Source organism: Heterodontus francisci, chromosome 45 (genome assembly GCF_036365525.1).
Source record: "Heterodontus francisci isolate sHetFra1 chromosome 45, sHetFra1.hap1, whole genome shotgun sequence".
NCBI lineage: Eukaryota > Metazoa > Chordata > Chondrichthyes > Heterodontiformes > Heterodontidae > Heterodontus > Heterodontus francisci.
In genome coordinates, this window is record NC_090415.1 from 10,030,070 (window position 1) to 10,055,308 (window position 25,239).

At 41.7% G+C, this 25,239-nt stretch overlaps 1 protein-coding gene and 1 long non-coding RNA gene across 2 annotated transcripts; both read left to right on the top strand.

The window, feature by feature from the left end:
- Nucleotides 1-2,624: 2,624 nt before the first annotated feature.
- On the top strand, nt 2,625-20,579 carry LOC137356296 (uncharacterized). Its single transcript, XM_068022169.1, has 15 exons — nt 2,625-2,690; nt 3,165-3,272; nt 3,633-3,714; nt 3,812-3,858; nt 6,164-6,212; nt 6,510-6,545; nt 8,700-8,993; nt 10,679-10,732; nt 12,549-12,845; nt 12,978-13,265; nt 13,394-13,687; nt 16,185-16,490; nt 17,109-17,414; nt 18,304-18,399; nt 20,242-20,579. The coding sequence occupies exons 1-15, from the start codon at nt 2,625-2,627 to the stop codon at nt 20,577-20,579; spliced, it is 2,661 nt and encodes an 886-aa protein (XP_067878270.1).
- Nucleotides 20,580-21,302: 723 nt separating this feature from the next.
- LOC137356142 (uncharacterized) lies at nt 21,303-24,616 on the top strand. Its single transcript, XR_010971007.1, has 3 exons — nt 21,303-21,354; nt 22,665-22,708; nt 24,413-24,616. It is a non-coding gene; the product is annotated as an uncharacterized lncRNA (long non-coding RNA).
- The last annotated feature ends 623 nt before the right edge of the window (nt 24,617-25,239 follow it).

Sequence of the window (25,239 nt, forward strand, 5' to 3'; positions counted from 1 at the left end):
GGGGATGGGGTGCGCATGCGCTCATCTCATTTTGATGTCCAATTCGACTGGCCAAACCGCGCGTGCGCAGATCTCTGCAGCAATTCAACATTCAAAATTCAATGGGAACTTTCCCCATTTCACATTCATCAATGTCCGATTTGAAAAGCCGAACATGGGCTTAGGGTGGAGGGAGGGAGGGAGGGGAGGTGTGGGGCAACATGTAACATATAAAACTGGCAGCTAGTCCAATGTAGATGTTCAAATTGTGATCTGTCTCTGCAGGGTGTTTGTTATTATTGAGCCTCTCCTCTCAAAACAATCCGACAGAAACATGGGAAGACTGAGGGATCCGGTGTGTTTGCTGGGACTTTGCAGAGTTAATTTCAGCCAGTAAAATGTTGTTTTACCCGGGTAAAACCCGAGGTCAATGAGAGTAATGTCAGAGGGCGCTCTTCCTCATTTTATTGGAAACAAGAGACACAGGCACGGAAGTACCGCGATTACACCGGACACACAATTGCAGTGACAATAGAGTTCCAGCTCCCGGTTGTTAAATGTCCTCATGTTGACAGTCTTTGCTGTGATTTTCAGGGGTTAATTCCCGATGCCTAGGTCTGTATCCCTTAAACACTCTGAGCCAGGAGATCCTCGCAGTCCCTGTTGTAATATTAATGGACAGGAATTTTGAGAATCTTTGACCGAGTCGATCAGAACCTGCTGTTCAATCATAGTCTCAGTCAAAGAATTAATGAGACATTCTGTTCACTACTCAGGCCTTGAATTCGGTTTGAGCAGAGCAAATACTGAAAGGTTCGGCACTTTTGCAGATAGAGCAGGTCGAGCTGGATAGAGGGACTCAGGGTGAATCCTACACACACAGGATAGAAGCAGTGACCGGTACTCAGGGAGGGGAACTGGTGTCGTTTCTGTTGCCTATGTGTGTTCAGACCATCAGTATTAGTCTCTCACTTAGTCTGAACAGCTGTCTCCAAGAACCTGCAAATGCAGAACCCGGAAGCAGCTGTTTTGCTCAGAAATTGGTCGGAGCAGGAGAACCCCTGTCTGAGTGTGGAAACATTTTAGATATGTCCTCAAATCACCTCTCATTTGGGAAGATAGTTTACAGTTCAGGGAAATTTGTCGGTAACATGTGAAGTCGAGGCTCGAAGGCAGCATCCATACCTCCAAACGGGTCATTTACCTGAACCCTTCGAACACCACCTAACCCTCATGTGGCAGAGTCTGCAGATCATGCATTGGATTTATCAGCTATTTCAGAACCCATCAAACTGGAGTGTAAAAAGTCATCCATAATCGCAGGGGACTGTCTGAGATGGAGGAGAATAAATAGGTCAATATGACCATCATCAATAATAATAAAGTGCAGAGGGAGGAGAGCGAGAGGAGGGAGATAGAATAGAGAGGGGAAGTGGTGACAGAAAATGTCCTGTGATTATTGGCCAAAATAGAACTACAAGGTACAAACTCAAGTTCTGTGATCAAGTCTGAGAGTTTATTAGTTTTAACTAAGATAGATAAAGTGAATGTTTAACAACAGCAATAGGTATGCAGCATCACTCAGCACCGGTTCTTGCTTCTGGGCTTGCTGGGGCGTGGACTTCTCTCTTTCTGCTTCCCTTGCTGTTTTCTTGACCATACTCTATCTTTTCCTTCTAAGTGTGATAATGATGTTCCGTGGACGCCTCTCGAAGTGCCGACAATGTCCTGTGACACCCTTTCTTTTTACCCTTCTTTGGGTGCAAAGATGTCACCATATTAGCTTTGAATTGTTCGAAGTATCCTAATTGGACCAGGTTGACATCATTGTTTGACCCCAGTTAGTTAATGGTTCAATCTACACACATTACAGATACTTCCTGTTCCTTTCTATTTTAACAAGGATACTAAAGGTCACATTCTTGCTGATGGAAGCCATTTTTTGAAATTCTGCTGTCTCCTATTTCTCTCATCTCACCCCCTGTAAGGATGCTGTGGTCTTCAACCTATCTCTCCCATTGTTCTTACATAGAGGTTTTAACGGACTATAGCCTTGTAATGTCATTTCATAATGAAACAAGCATTAGCTCAAACAGACTGTAATATATTGATGTACATAGCATATATAGCATATCGACACAGAAGTCCTCGAGGCGGCCAACATCCCCAGCTTATACACACTACTGAGTCAGCGGCGCTTGAGATGGCTTGGCCATGTGAGCCGCATGGAAGATGGCAGGATCCCCAAAGACACATTGTACAGCGAGCTCGCCACTGGTATCAGACCCACCGGCCGTCCATGTCTCCGTTATAAAGACGTCTGCAAACGTGACATGAAGTCCTGTGACATTGATCACAAGTCGTGGGAGTCAGTTGCCAGCGTTCGCCAGAGCTTGCGGGCAGCCATAAAGGCGGGGCTAAAGTGTGGCGAGTCGAAGAGACTCAGCAGTTGGCAGGAAAAAAGACAGAAGCCCAAGGGGAGAGCTAACTGCGAAACAGCCCTGACAACCAATTTCATCTGCAGCACCTTTGGAAGAGTCTGTCACTCTAGTGTTGGCCTTTATAGCCACTCCAGGCGCTGCTCCACAAACCACTGACTACCTTCAGGCACTTACCCATTGTCTGCCGAGACAAGGAGGCCAAAGATGACGGAGATGAAGATTAAGGAGAGATATACTTACATTGGAAGCAGTTCAGAGAAGGCTCACCAGGTTGGTCTTTTGGATTAGTCTTATGAGGAAAGCTTGAGCTGATTGGGCCTATACTCATTGGAGTTTCGAAGAATGGGAGGTGACCTTGTTGAAACATATCAGATTCTGAAAGAGCTTGTGGATTCAGAGAAGATGTTTCCCAATCTGAGGGAATCTGGAACCACATGACACAGCTTCAGAATTAGGGGTCGCCCACTTCAGAGGGAGATGAGGAAAACATCTTCTCTCAGAGAGTCATTAATCTTTGGAAATCTCTTCCACAGGGAGCAGTGGAGGTTGTGTCATTGAATATATTCAACGCTGAGTTTGACAGATTTTTTGATGTACAAGGGAGTCAGGGCTTATGCGGACATACAGGAAAGTGAAGTTGAGGCGACGATCGGATCCACCATGATCTTATTTAATGGCGGAGAAGGATGGAGGGGCCAAATGGCCTCATTGCGCTCCTATTTCACACGTTCTCTCCATTCGTAGATTGAAATAATTGCAAAACAGCAGTATACTCACCAAACTACTTCATTCAACCAAGCTGAATTGCACAATGAAAATATATTGGGACCCCAGCAACTCGCTTCAGTTCCTGTAATGTCTAACCCAATGGAAACTGTCGAGAATCCCAGTTTAGCCCCTGTTTCGCATTTATCTAAACACCGATGCTGGTAAAAAAAAAGTCCCTTCGACAGTGTTTCAGGTGCTGTAAGAAACATTTCCTTCACGCTTTGCCTGATAAAAATAGCTAGCCAGGCTAATTCAGACACACAGTCACATCATCTCCACCTCCCCCTCCCCCCACAGACACACACACACTTGTACATGTGACTATATAACACAATGGGACAAAATAACATGAACGCTCTACATACTCAAATTTCTTTCCAGAGTTCTGATTGAGCTGTTTAACTTCCTACATCCATTTACTGATATCTAATTATCCATCTCCAGTCTAGCACACGGAGGCCATTTGACATTGCAGTATCTGATGGACTCCTGTGCAGATCTGCACAAGCGACGTCTCAGTTGTCACGTAGGTGCCTATTTAAGTCGAACTGAAGTGCCCACTTATTTCCTGTTCACTCAGGCTTCAACTGCGTGACTTTTGTTCACTTATGCAACTGAAACAGAGCACGGAGCATTCCCTGAAGTAAGAGGTGAAGTCAAAGAATACCGAGTGAGTAAATTGTTGAGTTGGATAAAGCTTTGCTACCATCTAAAATTATTAATCATTTCCTGAAGGCGACCTAGAACAATATTTGCCATGATAATAATTCACTATTTTTATTATTTATTTGTGGTTGAAATATAGTCAAATACTATCATTGTTGCTGATACAGTTATTGACTTTTAATGACTTATGAATCTGATTATTGTTATACCCGGACCTCGCCTGCTCTCTCAAATGAAAGATCCTTCACAATTATTGTTATAAAAGCAGAGAACATCTTGCCTGTGTCCAGGCCAACACTTAGTCCTCAATTCGAATGACGAAAACGGGTTTATCTGTCAAGATCACATTGGAATTTGTGGATGTGCCTGAGTGCAGATTGGCTGCTGTTTTTCTTACATTACAGCAAGAAATGTATGATTTACAAACTGCTGTCAAGCTTTCTGTGCCGATATGGGTTCTGAAAGACTCTATATAAAAACAAGGGTTTTTAATTTTATTTCAGTTAATTTCAATTTAATTTAGTTTTATCATTGTAAATTATTATTTATGCACCCTGGTCCTACTAGCACCATTGTTTTCTTTTTCTCTCTTTATTATAACGTCAACACTGTTATTCAGCCTAAAAGCCCAGCTCAGTCCATGGGATTTTACAACTGAAATCTCCGGATTTATATTGCTGAAGGCATTATCTTGTTGAATGTTGGAGCAAACACGAAGGGCCAAATGGCCGACGCCCTCTCCTATTTCTTGTGTCCTGTTCTTACACGTTGTCATTCGATGCCTGCAGTTTATTCGCAGTTTAAACACAGGCGACATGTCACTTGCTGCACTCAGCATTTTTGAGAAAGATGAATGTTGAAGATGCCAGCTCTTCTCGCTGATTATCTCTCTCCAAGGACACATTTCCGGAAAAGAAAATCTTTCAAAAAAATGTTCACCTGCGATTGTCTTTTCAGTCAGGCCAGTTCCAAATGATCACTGCCCAAGTGCAGGTATCAAGGACGTTACTGGGAGATTGCACCAGGGTATGAAGAACTACAGTCTTTAGTCACCAGTAACAGCTAGTTATGGGGAGAGGGGAGAAATGACAGCAGAAGAATAACAAGAACTCTGAGCAGGACAAACTTTAGGGCTCCTGTTTAGTGAGTCGAGATTATTGTTCAGTTTAACCTATAAGACCGAGTAATGTTTGAGCTCTTCATTGGTACAATATTGATCAGCCGTGAGCTGATGGAGATAACCATTACCCTCCAGCCAGGAAGACTTCCCAATGATTTCCTGCTACCGCTTCAACCAATGGAGGCAGATTAGTCTGTTTGGTAAAGATTGAGTCAATATTCTAACAATGAGGAAGTGCTTCATCTTTGAATTAGTCGTTAACACGAAGGCTCAGATGGGCAGCGGCGTTCCAATGCGGAACTGACCAAATGCTTTCATTCATGCTGCATTGTCAAGATAGATTAGTTGGGTCATTAATCTCACTCAGGATTGTGCAACTTGCTTGGTCGTTAATCATTCTGTTGTGCATTCTGTCCGAGCAATATTAGTAACACGTCAATGTCCACAGTGACTCCAATGTTCTTCGGGACCTTCTGAGATAGTAAATGTACGTATGCAAAATCAAACAGGCCATTCATCCCATCGTGCCGGTGCCTTCTCCTTAGATGAGGTATCCAATTCGTCCCACTTCCCTGCTTTTTCACCAAGCCCTTGCTCTTTTTTTGCATTTTAATGTATGTATTATCTATTTTCGAAGTTGTTATTGAAACTGTGTCTATCAGGCGTTCAGGCAATGTGTTCCAGATAACAATAAGACGTTGCACTGAAACAAAAATCAGTGGAAATTCTTCATGTTCCTTTTGCCAAAAGTCTCTCTCTGGTTATCGAATCACTTGCCAAGGCAGATTATTTCTTCCTATTTATTCTATAAGATGTTTTCTGAATTGTTTACATCTTTTTCAAATCTCCCCTTCAATCAAATAAGTTCTGGGAGGACAACACCACCTTTTTTAATCTCTCCTCATAACTGAAGTTATTCATTCATCATACAATTTCAGGCAATCTCCTCTGCACCATTGACATCCTTCCTAAAGTATAATACAATGTACTGGAAACTATAGTACAGCTGTTGCTATCATATGTTATGGCTCTATTTATGAAGTCGATGATCCCTAATGCTTTTCTAACAGCCTCATCAACTTGTCCTTCCACCTTCAATGATTTGTGTCTGTGCACCCACAGATCTCTATTTCTGCACTTCGTTGAAAACAATTCCATTTACGTTTTCATTCCTTTAATCCTTTTTCAGCAGGGATATGTGGTAAAGATGGACTTGAGCAAATATGTTATCTACATGGGTAAGTAACGCACCCTCTGCTTCCAATGATTGTGTAAATTGGGATTTATAAGGTCAAACAGATAATTCGTATTATTGTGCATTTTGTGCACAAATTTCCAGATGATTAAGATAATTTACCTCAAGGAATAAAAGCTCCATGTTTAAATTTTAATGTTTATTTTGCCGTTTAGTAATGACAAATATATTTTTTATTGTTATAAATATGTTTAGGCATTGAAATTATTGGGATTATTATTTTCGTAATTGCTGTTATTGACATTAATACAATATTGTCTTTTCTTTCTATTTATTTTAGTGTTTCTGATTGGGAATTACCTCGTTCTTTCCAAAGGTTAGTAAACATATTATTGATCTGGGTGGTGTATATTCACAGAGTTCCTGGTGTCAAAGTCGTGTTAGTGTTTCTAAAGCCCAGTTCAGTGTTATCCAGCAACAGAATGATCAATTATCTATGTATGGTAGTAACTTCTCAGTGGAACCATAATTATACTACTGTTATTTTTTTCATTTGTATTACTTTATTATTCTATTTTTCCTACTTAAAATAATTCCAATTTGTAGTAATGGTGAAGAGGTAGTATTAATTATAGCAGTAGTGTCTGTTGCAGTAATGGTTATCGTAGTGTTATTTCAGTTATAAACAAATTGTCATTCGGGGACAGACTGGAATGCCGATGTGAACATCACTGCAAGAGGTGCCCAATGGATCTTTAGTTGTGATACATTTCACCATGTTATGTAGGGATACAGAGCTGTCCAAATCTACCATCTGAACCTATTCTCCAATGTCAAATGATTTAGGAGTGCATCTCGATTTCATGTCCTGTCGTTCCCTGACAGCATGTAAATTACACATTTAACTCACGACGACTAACTGAAGAGAAAGCCAACATCCTTGGTTCAATTTGTTCTTTTGCTACAAAACCAATAAACTCAACTGTTCCAAATTAGTGGTCGAACAGAACTTAATCCGTGCCATCGTTAGTCTTGAAACATCCCTGATGGTAAGACCTACTATAGGCGATTCCATTCCATTTACCCTCTGCCATAGGTGATTACCACACATTTCATTATTCACGAGCTGCAATGTTTTCTACATAATTTTAAATCATTATCTTGTCTAGTGATGCTGCAAATTAATAGATCGGCAGTCTAAAGAAATTTTATGCGGATTTATTGTTAAATGGAACTATCGGTTCTAGAGCCGGACGCTTTTGAGGAAGAAATTCAATATCACTTTGTTTTAAAAGTTCTTTCATGGGATGTTGGCGTTGCTGGCAAGGCCAGCGTTGGTTGCCCATCCATAATTGCCATTATGACAGTGATGGTGAGCTTCTTTATTGAACCACAGCTGTTCTTAGCATGTAGGTACACAAGTAGTGCTGTTAGGAAGGGTGCACCAGGATTTTGACCCAGCGACAGTGAAGGAACGGCGATATAGTTCCAAGACAGAATGTTGTGTGGCTTGGAGGGGAACTCACAGGCGGTGATGGGCCAATGCAACTACTGCGCTTGTCCTTCTAGGTGGTCGAAGTCTCATGCTTGGAATGTGAGTTTCTGCAGTGCATCTTGTAGATGGTACACGCTGCTCCCACTCTGCGTTGGTTGTGAAGGGAGTGAATGTTGAAGGTGCTGGATGGGGTGCTAGTCACACGGGCTGCGTTGTCATGAATGGTATCGAGCTTCCTGAGTGTTGTTGGAGCGGCACCCATCCGGGCAAGTGAAAGGTATTCCAACACACTCCTGACTTGTGCCTTGCAGATGGTGGACCAGGCATTGGGGAGACAGGAGGTGTGTTACTCGCCGCAGATTTCCCAACCTCTGACTTGCTCTTGTAGCCACAGCATTTATTCCCTGATCCAGTTCAGTTTCTAGCCAATGGTATATGCCAGGGTGTTGATAGGTGGGGATTCAGTGATGGTAATGCCATTGAACATCAAGGGGAGATTCTCTCTTGTTTGAGATGGTCATTGCTTGGCACCTATGTGGCGCAAATGTTGCAAGTATTCCAGTCTCTCTATAATTTTTCTCAACTTGGCGTACCTCGTATCAAAGAATCTTTCTGCTTGTGGATAATATTTTGTTTCAAGCCATCCCATCATTGCTTGCAGGTTTGTCCAGATAAACAACATGCGTGTTTATATCTTTTACATCTCCATAAGCAAAGGCATGATGAATTCTAGAATTGGATGACACAGTTTAGAATATATTTCTACAGAAATGAACAGCTTAGTTTAAAAAGACTTCAGAGCGTTTGCTATTTTCATATCTATTAATTCCCGGCAACACACAAGAGCCAGATAAAGAGTTATAATTAGTAGCCAAGGGTTTGGCGCCATTGATTCCGCTTGGGTAAAGGAACTTAGCGTGTTTGCAAGTCACGCCAAAGCAATTTGTAAATAAAAAACAAAACCCAGGCCTAATATATAGACTTATTGACACATATTTTGTCTTCAATGTGCACGTTTTTAATATATCCATGAAGGTCAAAAGAAGCCGACAATCGCCATGGATCCATCGTTGGATGGAGTCATTGAAGGTGAAAGTGTCTACATTATCTGTACCCTTGATTCCGGGTGCACAGATGCATGGGTATATCTCTACAGAAACAGCGAAAGGAACTATCTTAGTGCGAGTCGAACAACTGGTGAGCAATGTTCAATCACCTTGGAAATTCAAGTATCTGTAACTGAATATTACACGTGTGTCTACTCGCTTTCTGAATCTGGAAAATTGGGACGACTTCAACGCAGTGACCCTTTGATTGTTACCGTGCTAGGTAAGCTTTCAGATGATTTACATAATAATAAAGGACATAACGCCACATTGCTCAGATATTGTCGGAGTCTTAGAGTCCTAGAGTCAGGGAGTTATACAGCACAGAAATAGGCCTTTCGGCCCATCGAGTCTGTGCCGGCCATCAAGCACCTGACTATTCTAACCCCACTTTCCAGCATTTGGCCCGTATCGTTGTATGCTGTGGCGTTTCAAGTGCTCATCTAAATGCTTCTTAAATGTTGTGAGGGTTCCTGCTTCTACCACCTCTTCATGCAGTGTCTTCCAGATTCCAACCACCCTCTGAGTGATTTTTTTCCACTCAACTCCCCACTGATCCTCCTTCCCCTTTACTTAAATTTATGCCCCCTGCTTATTAACCCCTCCACTGAAGTAAAAAGTCTCTGCCCAGCTGAAATGCTCCCGGCCAGGCAACATCCTGGTGAATCTCCTTGCACCCTCTCCAGGGTAATCACATATTTCCCATAGTGTGGTGATCAGAACTGTACACAGTAGTCCAGCCATGGCCTAACTAGCTTTTTATACAGCTCCATCATAACCTCCCTGCTCGTATATTCTATGACTCGGCTAATAAAGGCAAGTAGCCCATATGCCTTCCTATTCACCTTATCTACCTGTGCTGCTGCCTTCAGTTATCTATGGATAAGTACACCAAGGTCCCTCTGACCCGCTGTACTTCCTAGGGTCCTACCTTCCATTGTATATTCCCTTGCCTTGTTAGTTCTCCCAAAATGCATCACCTCACACTTCTCAGGATTAAATTCCATTTGCCACGGCTCCACTCATCTTACCAGCCCATCTATGTCGGCCTTCAATCTAAGGCCTTCCTCCTCATTATTTATTGACACCATCAATTTTCATGCCATCTGCAAACTTAATGATCACATGGGCAGCACAGTGGTGCAGTGGTTAGTACCGCAGCCTCACAGAGACCCTGGTTTGGTTCTGGGTACTGTCTGTGTGGAGTTTGCAAGTTTTCCCTGTGACTGCTTGGGTTTCCGCTGGGTGCTCCGGTTTCCTCCCACTGCCAAAAGACTTGCAGGTTGATAGCGAAATTGGCCGTTGTAAATTGCCCCTAGTGTCGGAAGGTGCTAGGGAATATGGGATTAATGTAGGAGGGGATGTGGTAGGGAATATGGGATTACTGTAGGATTAGTATAAGGGTGGTTGATGGTCAGCACAGACTCGTTGGGCCGAAGGGCCTGTTCCAGTGCTGTATCTCTCTATGATGCTATACCTTTTATGCTTACATCTTAGCGGTATCTTACTAGACTCAAATTATAATGTAATACTTAGGGAAGACTTATAGCAGTTCAGAATACAAATGGTGAATTATTTGCGACTCCTGCTGCCTCGTTAGCACCAGTTGGTTTTATATTCAAAATTAAGTGTTTATTCTAACATTGTTAACATTCGCACTTAAACTGGGTAGTTTAATGTCACATGAATGTAATGCAAGATCGGCGTTAAGATATTTTGGACAGTAATTTTTAGGATTAAAGGAAACATTACCAAATATTAATGTCACAGGAACACTGTTTCCTAGCTCTGTGTTTTGTAATTAAAAAAATGTTATTCTAAAGTGTGTATTTGTTCTGTCTGAAGTTTGCACACACAGTCTACTAGCTAAACGTGTTAGTGCATTGGTTTATGTCTGTGCTTTGGCAGGCCTGCTGGCTTGCATGTGCGAGTTTCTATTTTGGCATCTCTTTGTGTTGCCATGTGAGTGCATTTGTGTTTTGGGAGTTATGTGGATTTGTTATGTGGGTGTGTGTCTGTGTTTTGCTATACACGTGTGTTTTGGTATTTGTATGCTGGTATGTGTAAGATTGTATTTGTTTTTTGGTATGTGCATGTGTGTATTTTGTGTGTATGTGTTCATGTCTTGTTACATGTGTGTGTGTGACTTTGTGCGTGGATGTTTGTGAGTGTTGTTGTGTGTGTTGATGCTTGTGCGTGTGTGCCTTGTTGTGTTGTTATGGGTGTATGTGAGTGTGTGTTGGACAATAGCAGCATGGATATGGAATTGGCTGAGTGAATTGGAAACAGAGTAGTGGTTAACGGATGTTTTTTTAGGGCTGGAGGATGGTGTGTAGTGGAGTTATCCCGGGATCAGATTTGGGACCCTTGCTCTTCCTGATATATATTACTGACCTAGACCTTGATGTACAGGGCATAATTTTAAAGTTTGTGGTCGATACGAAAGGTGGGACCATGGTGAACTGTGAGGAGAATAGTGTAGAAAATCAAAAGGACACAGGCAGTTTGGTGGAATGGGCGAACAGGTGGCAGATGAAGCTCAATGCAGGGAAATGTGATGTATTTTGGCAGGAAGAACACGGACAGACAATATAAAGAAAGGGTGCAATTCTAAAGGCAGTGCAGGGACAGAGGGTGCATAAGACATTGAAGGTAGCAGGACATATTGAGAGTGCAGTTAATAAAGCATACAGTACCCTGAGCTTTATTAATAAGGGCACAGAATATAAGGGCAAGGAAGTTATGCTGAACTTAGATAACACTTAAGAAGCTTGACATCATCCAGGACAAAGCAGTCCGCTTGATTGTCACCCCATTCACAAATATTCACTCCCTCCACCACCGACACACAATGGCAGCAGTGTATCATCTACAAGATGCACTGCAGCAACGTGCCAAGACTCCTTAGACAGCACCTTCCAAACCTCTCTCAACTAGAAGGAGAAGGGCAGCAAATGCATAGAAACACCAGCACCTGCAAGTTCCCCACCAAGCCACACACCATCTTGACATGGAACTATATCACCATTCCTTCACTGTCTCTGTGAAAATTAAACGGGTTGCTTTGTCCTGGATGGTGTCAAGCTTCTTGAGTGTTGTTGGAGCTGCAGAAATCTAGATAAATGGAGAGTATTCCATCACACTCCTGCTTTGTGCCTTGTAGATGGTGGACAAGCATTGGGGAGTCAGGAGGTGAGTAGGATTCCTAGCCTCTGACCTGCTTTTCTAGCCATGGTATTTGTATGGCGACTCCAATTCAGTTTCGAGCCAATGTTAACACCCAGGATGTTGATAGTGGGGGATTCAGCGATGGTAATGCCATTGAATGTCAAGGGGAGATGGTTAGATTCTCTCTTCTTGGAAATGGTCATTGCCTGGCACTTGTGTGGTGCGAATGTTACTTGCCACCTATCAGTCCAAGCCTGGATATTGTCCAGGTATTGCTGCATTTATACACAGACTGTTTCAGTATCTGAGGAGTCGCGAATGGTGCTGAACATTGTGCAATCATCAGCGAACATCCCCACTTCTGACCTTAGGATTGAAGGAAGTTGTCCGTGAGTGTGTGTTGGCGAATGGGTGTCACATTTTAACAACTGCAACTCGCATTTCCATTTTGCCTGTTCTTGAGTCGACAATCTGTAATACTGATCACCGTTTCCCATATAAAATCTAGGATAACAATACTGAAACTGTTCACAAGGAGCAAATCCCAATTGTTGTATTGACTAACGTATTTCATTATTTCTCCACCGGCATTTTGCCTTCACTTTTTCAGCTCGCCCTAAAACTCCGACGATCACGTTGAATAGCCGTTTCACGCTGATAGTTAAAGGAGAACGGGTCAAGTTTATCTGTGCAGTAAGTTCTAAATATTCATGCAGTTGGCTGTACCTGCACAGAAAGGGCACAACAATAGGCTATGAACCAGTTCACAATGACGCCAATTATCATTTCGCCACCTTTGAAATTGCAACGTCAGCTTCTGAATATTACACATGCACTTGTGAAACGTTAGTGTCAGGAAGCTGGCGGAAATCAGAGCACAGTGACCGGATTGATATAACTGTCATAGGTACGTGCCAGTATTTTGCTGAATTAATATTCACATTGTCTGGCTTTGCTTAAGTTTGAAGTTGTGTTAGTTCAATCCAATAGTGCAAATTCATCTCAAAGTTACACTCGACTCTGTTTTTATGACCCACAGAGCAGCCGCGGAAGCCTTTGATGTCTCTGAATCCGTCCGAACAAAGATTTTTGAAAGGGGAATTTGTTACAGTTATTTGTGGAGTGGATTTTCAATCTTCCACTTACAGATTTCGTGTGTACAACAGCGGGCGGGAAATGAGCCATTCCGCCGAGGAGCAGCGCAATTTTACCTCCTTCCAAGTACAGGCAAAGCTGCCGGGAAATTACACTTGTGTCTGTGGGATAAATAATTTAGGAGAGTGGACATACTCAGTGCACAGTGAGAAAATCTTCCTGAATGTAATGGGTAATTGAAAGATTTTCTGTTTAAGATGGAATTAGAATTGACCAGTGAAATTATTAGCTTTTCCAAGAGCTTGCTTTCAAGGGGAATTCATCCCAATTTTATTTGACTTTTTCTTCCAATTTACTCAGATCGTCCTAAAAGGGCGGAAATCAGGCTGAATGATGCTCCAAATGTATTTCTGAAAGGTGAAGAGGTCAGCCTCACTTGTAAAGCTGGCGATCATCATTCAGCCAGCCAGTTTTATTTGTACCAAGGCAGTGATGATCATTCAGTCGATCAGAGGAATAACATTAGGAACAATGTTGTCAGTTTTCGACTTGTAGCCTATGTGTCAGAACGCTATTGGTGCGCCTATCAAACAAAGATCGCAGGGCGGTTAATACATTCGGAAAACAGTACAACGGTGTACGTTCCTGTAATAGGTAAGTGCAATAATATTTTGAATTTATGTTCTTATATTTGATATTAAAATATAAATCATACAATACAGATAAATAACTCGCAGCCTTAAAGTCATATAGCCAATCTTGCATTAATGTATTGTGTTTTTCATGACCTCAGTATGTCTCAAAGCGCTTAACAATGATTTTTTAAAAAAACATAGTCAATACTGTAGGAATGTGGAAAGCCTGTTTAAAGATCGCAAGGAAAGAAAACATGCATTTATTTAGCGCTTTTCACGACCACCCAACGCTTTATAGCCAATCAAGAGCTTTCTGAACTGTCGTCACTGTTGTAACGCAGGAAATGCGTCATCCAGAAAGGGCACAGCAAAGTCCCACAAATAACAATGTAATAATATGATGAAACTGCCATCGATTGTTGTAAAACTCCACCTGGTTCAGTAATGTGCATTATTGATGGAAATCTGCCGTCCTTACCTGGTCTGGCCTACATGTGACTCCAGATCCACAGCAATGTGGTTGACTCTTAACTGCTGTCCGAAATTGTCCAGCAAGTTCAAGGACAATTAAGGATGGGCAATAAATGCTGGCGACGCCCACATCCCTTGAAATAATTTTTAAAAAAACATTTACCCAAAGAATATAAGAACTGAAGTAGGCCATTCTACCATCAATCTGATCAGGGATGATCTGATCGTCAACACCATTCATCTGTCTTTGTTGTATATCCTAATACATGTTTACATAGACATAATCTATAAGTCACAGTCTCGATAATTTCAATTGTTCACCAGTATCCAGAAACACTTGGGGCAGCGAGTTCCAGATTTCTTCCCATGCATGACGTCACTGCTAATAGGCCTAGCTCTACTTTTAAGGTGAATTCATTTCACTCTGGGTAGCTCAACAGAGGAAATTATTATTATTATTTTATTCATTCAAGGATGTGGGCATCGCTGGCCAGGCCAGCATTTATTGCCCATCACGAATTGCCCTTGAGAAGTTGGCAGCGAGCTGCCTTCTTGAACTGCTGCAGTCTATGTGGGGTAGGTACACCCACAGTGCTGTTAGGAAGGGAGTTCCAGGATTTTGACATAGTGACAATGAAGGAACGGCGATATAGCTCCAAGTCAGGATGGCATGTGACTTGGAGGGGAACTTGCAGGTGGTGGTGTTCCCATGTATTTGCTGCCCTTGTCCTTCTAGTTGGAAGAGGTCACGGTTTGGAAAGTGCTGTCTCAGAAGCTTTGGTGCTTCTTAGGTAACTGAACGATTCCTGCAGTGCATCTTGTAGATGGTGCACACTGCTGTCACTGTGCGTCGGTGGTGGAGGAAGTGAATGTTTGTAGATGGCGTGTCAATCAAGCGGGCTGTTTTGTCCTGGATGGTGTCGAGCTTCTTGAGTGTTGTTGGAGCTGCACCCATCCAGGAAAGTGGAGAGTATTCCATCACACTCCTGACTTGTGCCTTGTAGAAGGTTTTGGGGAGGCAGGAAGTGAGTTACTCGCCACAGGATTCCTAGCCTCTGACCTGCCACGGTATTTATATAGCTGCTCCAGTTCAGTTTCTGGTCAATGGTAGCCCCTAGGATGTTGATAGTAGGGGATTCAGTGATGGTAATGTCATTGAATGTCAAGGGGAAATGGTTAGATTCTCTCTTGTTGGAGGTGGCCATTGCCTGCCACTTGTGTGGCGAGAATATTGCTTGCCACTTATCAGCCCATCCTGGATATTGTCCAGGTCTTGCTGCATTTCTACACGGACTGCTTCAGTATCTGAGGAATTGCGAATGGTGATAAACATTGTGCAGTCATCAGTAAACATCCCCACTTCTGAACCTATGATTAAAGAAGGTCATTGATGAATCGGCTGAAGATGGTTGGGCCTATTTATTTGTATCTACACAACCCATTCTATTAATAAATCCACAATCTTCTAAACTCAAGGGGAATATAGGGCAAGGTGATGCCTAATCTTTACTGATTTTCTTGTTTGGATGCTAAAGTTGCTTATTTTTCTCCGTCGTTAGACTCTGAGCAATAAGCAAATATTCTGATTTGACTTTCTCAGATGCAAAGGTGAATGATCTCACGCTTTCCTACATTGGGCTCCATCTGCAATAGATTTGCTAACTTAATTTAACATAACTGTACGGTGTTGTCATTTTTACCCTCCTATTGTATTAACTTGCAGGGCTTCCTAATTTAGATTTTGGATTTAAACAAAAGTTAACAGAGTGCAGTAAATCGAATATATCTCTTGTTGAGCAATGTATAATTGTGCAAATCAGCATTGCATCGACAAACTGTTTGAGAGCCATGTGTTTTCTCGGTGGTCGTTGGATTCTTGAAATAAACTAGAGCGATAGGAAATAATATTGGTTTGAAATGGATTGATATTTAATGTGTATTTTACCCCTCAACACCCGATTGACTGGTTTACATAACAGTTAGAAACAAAATGTATTATTACAGCTTTGTCTATACATGCAACTTGAAACTGTATTCCATTTCAGATCGTCCAGCAAATCCGGAGATTTCTCTCAATCAGAATTTTACAACAGTTATAAGGGGGGAAATTTGCTTATTAACTTGCAAGGCCCTGCTTCAAGATTCGGACAATACTTTTTACCTGTATAAGGTGAACAACTCATTTCAAGTGACACCTTCCATAATCGTGAAGGGAAAACATTCAGTGACGTTTAACCTTACAGAGGTTATAAATCTCGGGGTCGAACATTATAGATGCAAGTATAACACGATCGTCCTCGGCCGATCGATCGACTCTGAGCTCAGTGATCCTGTGATCTTGACTGTAGTAGGTGGGTGAATTTTATTCTTTGTTGTACTTAAAAACTCCCTGCTCCAAACTTAATATATTTTCTTGTTATAAAATCATATTCGGTTTGCCAAATGGGGGGATAGATTCTATTTTTTCCTGGGGAATACTGCGTAATTTAATCGAATATTGTTATTTCTATACTGATAAAACATTCCCATTAATTATCCCATATTTAGTATTGCATTTCTGAAAACTGTAATTTATTGCAGATATTGAGGCATTACGCTACTTCCTTTTTGCAACCCGACCTACTTTTACTCGGCCTCCACAGCTTTCTGGGGATGAAACTTCCACATACTAAGACCCCTTGAGAGAACAAAGAAAAAAAAACTCCTTACCTCCATCTTAAAAGACAGATCATTATTCTTAAACTGTGTCCCCTAGTATCTAGTCTCCCCCACAAGAGGAAACATGCTCCCGGTATTCACTCTGTCAAGTCCCCTCGGGATCATATATGTTTCAGTAGGAAAGTAGAAAACGTGGCACAATGGAGAATAGATTTTCTTTTTTACACAGGTATCCCCATTCAATACACAAGTTCACATCTTTTTTTTAATGACTGCATTTATTATTTCGTTTTGTGCTTTTATTTTTCTAGACCGTCCCTTAAAACCGATCTGTTTGTTGGAAACACAAGGCCCTGTTACTGAGAATGAACAAAATGTCACTGTTAACTGTACAGCTCCGAATGCATATCCGATCATGAAATTCTATTTCTATGTAAATTCTCAAAACCAGCTTCATATACCTCAAGTAACAGAGGGGCACAATTCTGCTACTATCATTACCAGTGTACCTCGTTTAAAAATCAAGACAGAATATTTTACATGTCGATATCAAGTCAAGATTGCCGGGCGATGGGTAGAATCAGACACAAGCAATCCTCAGAGACTGGTCGGATCAGGTAACGAGGTGGTTTATACCATACCAATACATATCTAAGTGGATTAAGGAACTATTGATAAGTATTATTCCTTTTTAAAGGCCTTGTCATTTTATTCAGAGCAGAGAAAGTTGGGGGAGGGGGGTTGGGGGGGGGGGCGCGGTTGGTGGGGACATGATTGAGATATACAAAATTATGAGCAGCATTGGTAGGTTAGATAGGAAGAAACTTTTTTCCCTTAGCGGACGGGCCAATAACCAGGGGGCATAGATTTAAGGCCCAGGAGGTTTAGAGAGGATTTGAGGAAAAATTATTTCACCCAGAGGGCGGTAGGAATCTGGGACGTACTGCCTCAAGAGGTGGTAGAGTCAGGAACCAATTCAACATTTAAGAAGTATTTAGATGAGCACTTGAAACGCCATGGCATAGCAGGCTACATAGAAGTGCTAGAAAATGGGATTAGAGTAGGTAGGTGCTTGATGGCCGACACAGACACGATGGGCCGGACATCCTGTTTCTGTGCTGTGTAACTCTATGACTCCTTGACTCTATTTGAGAATACTGATTTCCGTGTCTTATACAATGATAATTAAGGTTGAATGTTAACATTGATTGCGATTGCATGTACGATACGCTATAACAGTCGGTCAAATTGAATAAAGAATGTGAAAAATGTAACAATATCCGTTTGCGCAAAAGCACTGAACAGTGTATCAAAATCAGATTTGTCTCCTTTTGGAATTTAACCCACAAAAGCCTGCAATGAGTAGCTTGAACCCAGATGAATGTGCAGGCATCTGGGTGCGATTTTGTATCCAGTTTTTTGACCAAGAAATATATGAATTTCCAAAACAGCAATGTAAATGCGTGCATAAAAAGAAAAGGGCTGGTTCCTGTCATTATCTTTCAGATGGACTATACATGCAGTTGATACTTGGCCTGGGGTCTGCACTTACATTTTTGCTCATCATCCTTTTGACGTGCAAATTGGCGAACATTAAAAGAGGTAATCAACCATTTACTGACAGCAAGTCAGAAGATTCTAATAGGTATTTATATTGACAAATATATATTAATTGTTATATTATTGTTTTTTTTCATTGTCAGCAACTTTACTGCTGGTATATGACACTTAGTACATGTTCAATTTTCACATGTCTTCAAATATTCACTGTCATTAGCTTCAACGAGCATTGAGTATTCATCATTTGGGATCGATTTATCTTCTTATTAATCTCTGCCGAAAACACAAAACAGTTCCTTATCTGCCCTATGTAGCAAAAGATGAAACATACTTGTAAAGACGTCCCTTGCCTTATTTGGATCTTCAGCTTCATTGATGAAGCCAAGAAATGTCAAACCAGTTCAATGTTCAATACGAAAACACACTCTAGGCTATTGGTGTATTTAACAATCGGGGGGCTATTTGTCCCCGAATGAGATTAATTGTTGGTTTTAGCATTAAACTACCCAGAGGGCACATGCAGTACTTAGATTTCCCTTAAGAAAAAATAACAGAAAGAAATAGGAGCAAGAATCGGCCATTTGGCCCCTCGAGCTTGCTGCAACATTCAATAAGATCATGGCAGATCTAATCATGGCCTCAACTCTGCTTTCCTGCCTGCCCCCATAAACCTTGATTCCCTTGTAGATATACATACAAAATCTGTAACTCAGCCTTATGGATGTTCAATGATCCAACCTCCACTGCTCTCCGAGGTAGTGAATTCCAAAAGTTAACGCCCCACAGAGATAAGAAATTCGTACTCATTTCCGTCTCAAATGAGAGACTCCTAATTCTGAAGCGTTGCAAGTGCTCATCTAAATACTTCTTAAATGCTGTGAGGGTTCCTGACTCCACCACCCCTTCAGGCAGTGTGTTCCAGATTCCAACCACCCTCTGGGTGAAATATCAATGAATACTTTTTCATTACCTTTCCTATGCTTTGTTGAATTCGATGTGGTTTTACGAAATATTTCCTAATAATAGCCACTTTTCTTCAATACATAAACAGATGTGTCTGAAAAGTAATGTCTCAGAATGTGTTAATGTCCATTCTCTCTTTTATTCCATGTTGGAAACAAATAACACAGCGAGGAAAAGGTGAGATGTATATATATATATATATGTAATAAACAATTTTCATCTTTGAGAATAGATTTTATTTCACAAAATTATCATCTATTGCTCTCCATATTTAAGGAAGGATAGACTTGCATTGGAGGCAATAGCTCCAGAGTTGACAGGATTGGTCCCTGGGATGACAAGGTTGTCCTTTGATGAGAGGCTGAGTAAATTGGGTCTATACTGTCTGGAGTTTAGAAGAATGAAAATGATCTCCTTGAAACATACAGGATCCTGAATGGCCTTGACAGGGTAGACACTGAGAAGTTCTTTTCCCCTGGCTTGGGGTATCTAAAACATGGGGGCCGGGGGGCGGGGGTGAGATGGGGAGAAATTGCTTCGCTCAAACGGTGGTGAATCTTTGGAATTCCCGACCCCAGAGGGTTGTGGATGCGCCTTCATTGAATACATTTAAGGCTGAGACAGAGGGATTTGTGGCCTCGCACGCATTCAAGGGGGAGGCGGTGGCGTGCTGGCCGTGTCACTGGGGGAATAAATCGAGATCTAGGCTAATGTGCTAGGGGCATGGGCTCGAATCCCACCAAGGCAGGTAGTGAAAGTTTATAAATTTGGCTTTGTAAGCTAGTGGTTATTAAACCATTGTCAAAAGTTGTAAACTCCTTTCGAAAAGGGATTTTTCTGTACTTACTTGGTGTGGCCTACATGTGATTCCTGACACATAGCAATGTGGTTGACTTTTAACTACACTCTGAAATGGGCCAGCAAGTCACGATGTTGTTCTTGCCAGCGATGTCACATCCAATGAAACAAAAAGAGGAAAATCAAATGGGGGAGCTGGCAGAAAAACGGAGTTAAGCTGCCCATCATATATGATCATGCTGAATGGTGGAGCAGTCTCGTTTGGAATGAAGGATAAAGCAACAGATTTCTCAATAATTATAATAACAATTGAAACTCAGCGTGAGCGTTATAAAGCACTGATTAAGCCTCTCATAAAGCATGGTGTCCAATTCTGTGTACGACATTTTAGGAATGATCTCAAAGCCTTGGCACTGAAGACATTTAGAGGAATGATAACGGGTCTGAGTAGCTTCAGTTAGTTGTGATTACAACAGAATCTGTGATTCTACTTCTTGGCATAGTGAGGAAATGGAGTGTTCAAAAATTGGAGGGGATTCGACAGAGTTCAGAGGGAGAAATCGATTCCTCTGGTGGATGGGTTGGGAACCACAGGTCACATTGTAAGGCGATTGGCAATTAACACTTTCAGACACTGATTTCTAAAGCACTGAGATGCTGGCTTAGGACACTTGAAAGCATTGGACTTGAAAGAATGAGGTATTACTTGTCTGGAACTCCCACCCTCCCCCGAACCACCACAACCATCGCCCTTTGTAATCTTATGTACGACAATATCTCTTTCCTGGGGCAGAGCCTAGAACTGGACGCAGAACATCAACGTTGGTGTAACCAGGACTTTATACAACGGTGGTACAACTTCCAGCCGATTGCATTCCGTTTGCCGGAGAGATAGAGACTAATATCTCATTATCCTTTTAAACTATTTTTGATTTCCGGCCACGAGATTTTGTTTTAGCGTTTTCTGCACGTGAACAACTCAATCTTCTGGTTTCTGCTCTTCACCATTTAGAAAATAACATGAACTGCCAATCCAATCAGACACAGTAACACAGATACTTAATACTATAAATACTTACCAGTCAGTTACCAAAAGTGAAGTGCAGTTACTTATCAGTAGTTCATTGTGAGACCAGTCCAAATGAAATGAACGATACGAGTTAAAATCGCGTATTTTCCATTCCAGGGAACCGACTTTGACTTTGCAGCAAGACAGCAGGAACATCCCACCATTCTGTGAGTAACTTTTGAATTGAATTAATATTAAAGAGTGAGAAACGCAAACTGATCACCCAAAAAAGCGCAAGTGTAGCGATATTGCCAATCTTTATTCGTAATATAAATGAAGAACAAAAACCTTCTTGTCTCGAATGTTTATAAAATCACTAACAGTAGGGACAGACATTAAAATACTCAATGTAGGACTATTGGTGCATAATCCAATTCATAATAATGAGAGGAACTTATTGGTTACTCCAGCACGGAGAGGGTACATCCTATATTAATTCTCATGCCATATTTGGTTTTGATTAGGGAGATCTCATTCCAACTGAGATTTGCTTTTCTCAAGAATATTGCTCGATAAAAAAGCTGTTCATGAAATATATTTTTTGCCAGGTGATGATGATTATTTGATTATTATTACTGTTTTTGTAATAGTCATCGTAGGTTGACAAGCCAAACTATATTACTGGCAATTTGCTTCATTCGCCTCGTCTTGCAAGCAAGTGCAAGCTAAGAAATTATCTATATATATATATAAACATTCGGGAGGAATGATCACTCACCCTCAATTATTTTCTGCAGACGATCTGGCTGTGTTCTCCTATTTGAGTCCAACAGTGTTCATTTGAGCTTACTCGGATGGATCTGTTTAAACTGCCTGGTGGGGTATTAGTCTGCCAATGTCCACTACGCCTAATTTTTATTTTTGCTAGTCGTTTGGTCGAACAGAACTTGAGTATTGTTGAGAACAGAGACATTTTGTTGAAGCTTTTCGTCTTGCACTCATCAGGACAATACGAAGGAATACCGATGTAGCAATGTAGCTGCCCTTGCATTGGCATTCTTTTGAATTACCCTGATGAGTGCAAGAGGAAAAGCATCGACAAAATTTCTCTCTTTTCAGCAATATTTATTTCGGTTGACTTACATTGAAGGGAAATTCAGGTGGGCTTTGTAAAAGGTGTCTGCTCACAGATCACACATCCCTCAAGGTTAAGATGGCTTCATAGAAAACATGTTGAAAGCAATTGGCAAGCCGTTTTTCAGGTATTCGGATGTTTGATTCCACGGAATTTAATGGAAATAACATTCTAGAGAGATGTAAAGGGAGGCCAAGTTTCTAGTACCAATTTTACACCAGCCCAACAAGGTGAAATTTGCAGCAATAGAGTTGAAATTGTAAATTCAGACAGTAAAGCTCAACTTTAAACACTTGACAATAGGTAGAAGCTCATAGACTGGATGCCTTTGACCCATGGATTACGGTCAATATGCATATAGATGTATATTTACTTGCTTATGTACATATGTATATTTTGCAGATTCATTAATCAACAGGGATCAGATCCACACAATCCCGGACAATGTAAGATTCTTAATCTAAGCAATACTTTATTTTGCATGTCTTAACAACGGATATTCCAAAGATATAAGAAAAACAAAACGTGACACCTGACAAGCACTATATCCTTTCAGTGTCATTAACAATTAGCCCAAGCATTTAACCAAAGAACAAAAGAAAAAAAAAAAAACACCGGGCAATATTCACAAGGGTGCTTTTAAGTTCAGACTGCAGGCTATTCTGACTGGACTCGAACTGTCGGTGGTTTAGGTCCCGTCCAAATTTACCCTTCATTCCAGTTTATAATGACCTAGGGACACTTAACATGTTCCTCGACTTTCCACTGTGGTGCAAATATCTACTCATTTAAAAGTGCTCATTGGCAGCAGAATAATATCAAAAGGCGAAATGCCAATTAGTTTCTTTAATGCTGTCCTCTGACTATCATGACCGACATTAATTGTTCCCTCACTATTATTGAAATTGTTTCCCAAACGTCCACTTCTGTATTGAGATTCAATTTAGAAAAGGGCAGGGGACATACAACACAAGATATATTATAATGTATATGAAAAGTAATTATTTTTACACAGACGATGGTGGGGTTTGGAACTCATTGGCTGAAAGGGCGGTGGCATCAGAAAAACCTTACTGCATTTAAATTAAGAAGAAATTGGAAATACCCTTGATGTGCCCAGAACACTATAGCCAATAGCTGGAAGACATGATTAGGCTTCAAGGTGCCTTTTCTGCTGTATCGTAGAATGAATCTGATTGAACTGGAGAGGGTACAGTGGAGATTTACGAGGATGTTGCCAGAAATAGAGGATTTTTAACGATGAGGAAAACTTGGATTGACTGGTGTGCTTTGTTTGGGACAGGCTGAGGGGAGATTCAATTGCGGTGCAGTGTCATAGAGCCAGCCACGGCACAGAAGGAGGCCGTTCGGCCCTTCGAAACCATGCCAGCTCTCCACGGAGCTATCCAGTCAATCACACTCTCCTGCAACTTTATTTCCTTCAAGTGGCTAGGCTGTGATACAATGGATGAGATGGATGGACCTACTTCTGTTTGGGAGTTGAATTTTTATTTTATTTGTTTTTATTCAGAGTTACAGCACTGAAGCAGGCACTTCGGCCCACCGAGTCTGTGCCGACCAGCAACCAAACATTTATACTAATCCTACATTAACCCCATATTCTCTACCACATCCCCACCATCCTCCTACCATTTACAATGACCAATTTACTTATCAATCTGCAAGTCTTTGGGAAGAAACCGGAGCACCCAGCAGAAACCCACGCAGACACAGGGAGAACTTGCAAACTCCACACAGGCAGTACCGAGAATTGAACCCGGGTCGCTGGAGCTTTGAGACTGTGGCGCTAACCACTGCACCACTGTGCCGCCCCAGGGGGAAAGGATTTAAAGTGGCTTCTGTCCTTCCAGCTCCAAAAGATGAATGACATGCAACAAACAATCCATTTAGATGGAGGTGTCTTCTCTCTGGTGCAACTTTGCTGATGGCTGTGAAGGCCAATCTTTGAGAGGCAGGTTCTGCCACATGTGCCGCAGGTGAAGCTGTAGTTTCCCAACGGCAATTAGGGTGAGGCAAGAAACACTGGCATTGGAAGAGTTGAATGAAAATATGGAGTAAAACAAAATAATCGACTCATTCACAATTGCATCGTTGTAGACAACTGAAATGATTGATTATTTTTCTTCCAGATTGAACATACCTATGACATGGTCGCTTTGACGGACTTAAACGCAGAGTCTCAGGAGCGTTTGACGAGAGAAGAGTCCATGTATGCGACTATAAAATAGTGCCCGCATCAAGAGCTTTATTCATCTCTCACCATTAACAGTGTACCCTTAGCGCTGAATCTTGGCAGATTCGGTTCCAGCGCCTCTTTCATGCTCCCTTCAGCTTCCCTCTCTCTATTGAAATCAATGTTTACTTTTTTAAAAAATTCATACTTGCCAATTTCTGTCCCATGCATGCCACGATGTGTATGCGTGGGGTTAAGAACTCCCAAGGACGGTAGCCATCCTGCTGTCATTAAAGGGCTTCGAAAGAGAAAGCGGCAAAGAGGAACGCAAAGGCAGGAGGGAGCGGGGGACTGTTGGGTGTGGGATGGAGGCGGCGATTGAGAGGATGGAATTGTGATAAATTGAGCAGCGCCAACTTTAATCCTGGCAGCTGCCTGAGACGTCACAGTGCAAGAGGCTGCATTTGAGAGTTCTGCGCCACCTAGTGGTTGCGATGGAAACGAACGGAGCCTTTCCAAATAGAGGTGGTTTCCTGCTTTCTGGGCCATTAGAAGATGGTCCCTCAGCCAGCCTCTCACATTCCAGCCTCTGTCAAGTTTCGTTTATCCAAATCTCGGCGCCAAGTACCATTTCGCCACCGCCCTGTGCTCACTCATCCACAAATAAAGACTCAAATTTAAATTGCTTCCAAATCCCTCGGTGACTTCACCCCTCCCTATCTCAGTAACATCCCCTAGTTTTAAAATCCTCGAAGGTACCTTCGTTCTTCAGTTCTGCCCAAG